We start from the raw sequence: 6,756 nt of genomic DNA on the forward strand, positions 1-6,756 counted from the left end.
GTTTTTTTTGTTTGTTTGTTTGTTTGTTTTTTTTTTTACCAAATAATGTTTCATTTGAATGAGAATAAATTTACAAATTTTCTTTGGAAGTTTTTGCTGAACAATTTTAAGCATTTTGAATAGTGAGTGAGTGTTGCTTCTTCAGAAGGACCAACATTCATCTCTCCCAAATAAAATATTTCTTTCTCCTGCTCCCCGTGGAAATGGAGAAAGTCATACCTTTTATTAGCCTAAAAAAAGAAAAGATGGGAAAATTGGACTGGAAAAGTGGACCTTGCCCACCATCATTGTTAACATCATTGGAGCATTTATACAGGTCCCAATTAGTGTAAACAAAGAATCCTGTCAAGTGGGCACATTACTCCAGTGTGTACTGTACTACCTACTTCCATTAGACTGGTACCAGTGATCATATTTTACATAATTATAACTCTGAAGAGTTAAAATTTAAATATAGGCACCCATTTCAGAGAATTTACTTTTGTCACTAACCAGGATCTAGCAGTATGGTACTTTGATACCGTCAGAGCACATTACAAATTTTATTCCATCTGATCCTCACAACAGTAAGCCCAGGAGGTGCATACAATTATCCCATTTTACAAATGAGGAACCTGAGGCAGACAGTGGCTAAGTGACTTGCCCAGGGTAACACTGCTAATAAGGGTCTGAGACTGGATTTGAGTTCAGTCCAGGTTGGGTGCTATATCCACCCAACTCTGAATAGTTTATCAACAGGCTTGTTTGTCCTTGCCACACACATTCACTTGATGTACTAGTCACAGGAGCCTGAACCTCGGAATTTCTTAATAGCTGTCTTTTTTTTTTCTCCCCTAACCCACCACTTTTTTTTTTTTAGCATTTCCTTTTACATTCCAAGAGTGCATAGTCCATATTTATAATGATAGTAATGATGATGATGATAAGGGAAACTTTGCTGACAATGCTGTGCAGCAAAGACAGGGAGTGTGTGAAGGACGTTTGGAAAAAAGCAAGCTCAGCAATAACATTTTTAGGTTTCAAAGACTGATGACACAGCTGGCCCACTGGAGACCCGGGCAGTGGGAGGATGTCCCGGGCTTTCCACACTAATTTAAATATCCCAGGCTCCCTACGCTAAATTTCCCTCCCTGGGCTTCGCTTGGAATCTTACCTCAAGATCTAGATCTAGATCTCTGTTGGTCTTCAGACATCTCTGGCCCCTCCTGTGGGGGAGGGGAATAACTAGACAGAGCACCCGAGTTGGCAGCTGCACACCCTTTAACGGCTACATCACTCCCCCTGGGATCCCCTCAATGCCCCAGTATATCTTTGGGCACCCGAGCCCATGTTCCTCCCCGTAGGCGGAGCCTATCCTGTTACTGAGGCGTTCCCAGTATCACGTAGCCTACTAGACCAGCTAGCATGCCACGTAAGCAGGTTAGAACCTCCAGGTGTCTCAACTTTCCATACAGGAGGCCACGGTCCAGAGCTGGGCCCCAGCAGGAGGATCCTCATTAGTGTAAATAAATAGGAGGCTCTGGTCCTGAAAAGAACCCAGGTGAGATTCAGACCCAGATTCAGATGGTGAATCAAGCCTGACTCCTCCTCCTCCTCCTCCTCCTCCTCATCCTTACCCTTGTCAAGCCACAATGAAATCTGCTGCTGCCTCCTTGGCTGTGGTTCTCCTCGTGGTCATCAGTAATTCATTAGGCCATGGTAAGAACTTTCACTTGTCTCTTTCTGGGCATCCCCTTAAAAAAAGGGCTGGGGAAGATATTTAGAATCAAGTCACTCTCCCTGCTGAATAGGATATACTCAGTTAAGACTAACTTATTTTATTTTTAATTTATGTAATAAAACAAACATTTCCATAACATAGGATCATAAAAAAAGATGATTGCATGTGAAACTGCAAATTTACTGTGTACAACTTAACGACAGTTGAGACTAAAATGAATCAGGTTCTCCCAGGATTCAGTTCACTTCCCCAGAAGGTAAATATTTCAGGAAGCAGCATAAATTATGAGAGAAATCACTTTGAAGATGGAGAAGAAGGAAGCCAAGTAGGGAAAGAGACGAGAAAAATCATCATTTACCAGCCTAAATCACTGGGATCTCCAAATGGCTTTGGCATAATAAAAAGAAAATATATTTTGTTTTTTAATTTTTGGAATAACACAATTAAAAGGATGTGTGTACATGAAAATGCAAATCTATTGTGTACAGCTTGCTATTCCTTGAAAATATAAAAATATTAATTGAATCTTTTAAAATGTATTTTATTTTTAATTTTTGGAATAAAAAAGTATTCCGTAACAAAGATAATTTTTAAAAGAATATTTGTTCATGAAAATGCAAATCTATTATATGTAACTTGTTATTCCCTTTAAATGTATAATTCATTGAATTTTTTTTTAATTTACTTTATTTTTAATTTTTGCAATAAAACAAGTATTCCCAAAACATAATTTTTAAAAGGATATTTGTAATGCAAATCTCTTATGTGCAACTTGTTATTCCTTTTAAATGTACAATAAAGTATTCATTGAAATTGTTCAAAATTTATTTTGTCTTTAATTTTTGGAATAAAACAAGCATTTCCATGAAATAGCATAATTAAAAAAAATAATTACACATGAATCTGCAAATTTATTACATACAATTTGCTATTCCTTTTAAATCTACAATTAAGTAGTAACTGAAATTTTGAATTATTGAGTAGAAACTGTGTTGCAGGAAATCCTTGATAACACTTCAGATGGAATGTTTTGAATTACATCTTATACTTAGGTTTACTTCATCTGATTTACTCCTTTCATTGCAGATCACATATAATGTTATCAGTAAAAGAGGGAACAGGAAAAAATAGTCTAGAACTTCACAAAGTCAGGGAATAAGTCCTATCCTATGAAGTGTTCCTAAGGAAGTTATATAACCCTATACAAAAGATCCAGAATTTAAATGTTAAAAACCTCATCATTTAAGAGTACACTTTCACAAGAATCTTTCAGCTGTAATGCTCATAGATGGAACCAGGTAGTCCAATGAGTTAACAAAATGTGGTGCCCACAAGAGTTATTTTTTATTCTCATTTTTTTAGTGAGTCGAAGCAATGTGACTAGGCTTGACTCAGTTATTTTAAAACCAAGAAGAACAAGATCAAGAGGAATAACTTAACATTTCACACTTTTGAGCTGTCCAGGAGGTCATTCAATCCTTTGATATGTAATTCAGAACTTGTAATTATCTGAAAATATTGGATGCTATTGGGGTTTTTTATGGCCATATGTATTCTAGAGACCAGTGATGCCAATCAGAAGTGCAAATGCCTCAAGACATTGGAAAGAGTTCCTATACCCTCGATTAAAACAGTACTTATCTCACCACCTCACGGAGGCTGCCGAAATCTAGAATGCATGTAAGTAGCAAGTAAGAAAATTGACTTCTCTTCTCCTAATTCCATTAAGTAAAATGAGGTTAATCTGAGTTTCTCTTGCATGCCTTCCAAGGTCACAGTTTGTCCTAGGTCAGGGGTAGTGAACCTGTGGCCTCGAAGCTACATGTGACCCTCTAGGTCCTCAAGTGCAGTCCTTTGGCTGCATCCATCGAGGCTGCAGGACCTGGGTTATGTATCTTCTGGTGTCTACCTCAGGTGTTGGGGGTTGCTTTGCTCCTCACTATTTTCTGATGTAGGAAAGTCCATCTGTGTATCTTCTAACATTTACTAAATGGTATTCTGAGCTTCTGTCAAAACTGACTCTCCTCTCCTATCCAAAGGAACAGAAAGCAGCACTTTTATTAATGGTGGAGAACCTCACTCAGGGCATTGGAGGCAGTAGTTCTCTGGGTTTAAATCAGAGGTCTAAGCCAGGAGTCTGGCAATGGATTTGTTAAAAACATTTTGATAACTGCATTTCAATATAATTGATTGTCTTTGTAATCCTATGTATTTTATGTCCTTAAAATGCCATTTTCTGAAGGGGTCCATAAGGCACACACAAAAAACCCAAACATGTAGAACTCCTGACCTATTCACTTCTCCATTTCTTCCAAAGGTCTGTTTTAACAGAAAACTCATGATTCTGGGCTGTTTCAGTTTAGTTTTTTTCCCCCTGAGAGGTAAGGAATTTAGAGTTAGATACACAGCAGAGATCCATAGGATGAGAAGGCAGAGATGACCTGTGGTCTGTTTTGTGCTTATTATGGTACTTGGTATAGAGTAGGCACCTAATAAGTGCTTATTGATTGATTTGTGGAGGTAGTACCCACATCAAGCTGATCGTAGATCCTTCCAAACACCAAAGAATAAATACCATTCTCCACTAAAGTCCTACTCAGATACTGAATCACGGCTTAGAGGTGACCCTGGGTTCTCAAAGGTTATGCCAACACAGCATTGGCCAATTTGACCAAAATGGGAAGCCTTCACGTGTAGACTCAGCAATGAGTTTGTTTCAGTTTCCTCATCTGTATGGGGGAGAGGGGGGGCAACATGACATCCCCAGAATCTCTAAATATATGACACTATGAAAATGGATGAGTCAGAAATGAACACATTGGACAAGGCAGTCTCCAAGGTCCCTTTTAGGGCTAATGTTCGGTGATTCTATAAACACTGCATACAACCCTCCATAGCACTGGTCTCTTTATGTTATTAAAATAGGCATGACCTCCATGTCTCTGAAAATCTTCATCCTTTTAGACTCTATCTGCCAAGCACCTGCCTTCTCCTCATTAATAAAAGAAAAATATTGACTTTTTGTAGGCATACATACTACCTGGTCTTACAACCTCTGTCTTACAGAGGTTAGATTCGATACTGGACTGGCCCTCCAAGCCCACGGCTTTTTCATAAAAAGTTCACAGAAGGTGTATGTTTTCTTAACTCTCCCCTGACCATCTGCTAGAATTCAGACCCTATAGTACAGCTCATCAATATACCATAACATAACCCAATTTCATCTTGTTTTATCCTCACTTAATCGTCATTTGATAGAGGTGTGACATTTAGGATTGAAAAGCAATACTTTGAGAATTTGGTTTTTTGCTGTTTTTTTTCCAGAGTCACACTGAAAAATGGGAAGAAAGTATGTGTGGTTCCAAAGAAAAAATGGTTAGAGGAGGTCGTCAAAAGTAAAAGGTAGAGCAATTAGATACCACTTACTTTTAGATTCTGAACACTGTTCCTTGAGAATGTAAAGATTCTATTTCCTACACTGATCCTGTAGAATGAAGTCTGGAAAGTGAATGCTTTGCTTCATCAGCTTTCCATAATCAGCTATTCCAATTTACATTTCTCTGCAGTTAAAATTAATTTTTTAATTAAATTTTAAAAATTAAATTAAAAAGAATCAGTCCATTAAATAAGACCTGGTGACTTTATGTCCAGCTTCTTTTGTCTTGTTTTATTTCTAGTGGGAAAAGAGATTTTTTTTTTAAAAGTAAAGAATATTGTTTAGCTGTAAATTTATTTATTAATTAGTATCGATTCATTTGCTCCTTAGAATCAAGGCTACCGCACCAAACAGGACTGTTGAGAGACAACGCCAGGATTCCAAATAAGAGCATCTGGGCTTCCTGTTGTGAATTCTCATTTCTTTTATTAATTGTTTTTGTTCTGATGAAATACTCTTTTCAGACACTTCCTTCCTAGAATCAGATAGCCAAAATGATCTTTCTGCAGCAATCCAGCGACACATTAGCTTCTCTTTAACCAAGCGCTTGATTTACATATGCTTAATCAATATTAGTTAGCAAACTTATCAGAAATATTTAAAGATTGTTTCATATCAAGGGCACACCCAATTTCAACCAATGCTGGAAGTTAGAACAACCATGCAAGAACCCCAGTTCTCACACTAAGACTTTCCTCTATGGAAGGGTAGTTTGGACATGTCACATTGGAGCAGTGGGCATGAGTGAGGAAGGAAAGCAAGGGATCTTTTCTCCACCTGCAGAGAAATTACTAGGAGACAAAGCTGCCCAGGAAATTCACACAGTTTTCATTGGAGAGTCTGGACAAAGTCATGTGCCAGTGAACCTTTTGGTCACAGCTTAAGCAAAAAGAATTGGGACTTGGTGACCCTAAAGATTTCCTCCACCTTAATAAATTGCAGTAAAAGAAAGCCAGGGGATGGGCTGTGTTATGCTGTTGACATCAATAGCATGCCAGAGGCTGTGAGGCAAAGCATACTTTGGTAAAATCTCACCTTTGATGGTCACTCTCTCTGCAACCTTGAGTAAGCCACCGAGCCCTCCTGGGCTTCAGATCCCCCATTTCTAAATTGCAAGGAGTTGGATGAGATAGCCCTGGATGTCTTTCCCAACCCTCCAGCTAGCATCCTTCCAAGGAACACCCCAGAATCAAACCCAGAGCAGTCAGAATTATTTACAGCTAAGCTTGTCTTACACACCTCTTACCTCCTGTGATGTGTTACACACCAAGGAGTAGAGAATTCTGGACATAAATGTATTTTTCTAAAGTGTAACACTCATGTACTGTTCTGCAATAAACACAAACAGATGTTTTACTTAATTGTGGTTATTCTTTCTTCCTCAGCAGTCACACAAAGACTATGGCTATGTTTGTGGTGGAAATTCTGTTTCTTCATCCTGCAAATCATGACTCGGTCACATTGAGCTTTTTTTAATATCGTGTGTTATTTTTGTTTTCCATACAATCTAAAATTATATGGACATGGTCAAGGGCAGTACTATTTCTAATATCTTCTTAGTCTTAAAAATTAAACATTTTTCCACTGTCTTGTTAAAGAC

The 6,756-nt window shown here is 38.0% G+C and overlaps 1 protein-coding gene across 1 annotated transcript; it reads left to right on the top strand.

Annotated features, from left to right (window-relative positions):
* Positions 1-1,370: 1,370 nt before the first annotated feature.
* Positions 1,371-6,517, top strand: LOC140513882 (C-X-C motif chemokine 2-like). The gene is made up of 4 exons (XM_072623866.1): positions 1,371-1,698; positions 3,280-3,400; positions 5,045-5,122; positions 5,487-6,517. The coding sequence occupies exons 1-4, from the start codon at positions 1,632-1,634 to the stop codon at positions 5,542-5,544; spliced, it is 324 nt and encodes a 107-aa protein (XP_072479967.1). The 5' UTR covers positions 1,371-1,631; the 3' UTR covers positions 5,545-6,517.
* Positions 6,518-6,756: the final 239 nt, after the last annotated feature.

The sequence above is a fragment of the Notamacropus eugenii genome, chromosome 7, assembly GCF_028372415.1.
Source record: "Notamacropus eugenii isolate mMacEug1 chromosome 7, mMacEug1.pri_v2, whole genome shotgun sequence".
In the NCBI taxonomy this organism is placed as follows: Eukaryota; Metazoa; Chordata; class Mammalia; order Diprotodontia; family Macropodidae; genus Notamacropus; species Notamacropus eugenii.

Coding starts and splice junctions, on each gene's coding strand:
- LOC140513882 (XM_072623866.1), top strand. CDS start 1,632: ATGAAATCTGCTGCTGCCTCCTTGGCTGTGGTTCTCCTCGTGGTCATC. Junction 1,699..3,279: donor CAGTAATTCATTAGGCCATG/GTAAGAACTTTC, acceptor TATGTATTCTAG/AGACCAGTGATGCCAATCAG. Junction 3,401..5,044: donor TGCCGAAATCTAGAATGCAT/GTAAGTAGCAAG, acceptor TTTTTTTTCCAG/AGTCACACTGAAAAATGGGA.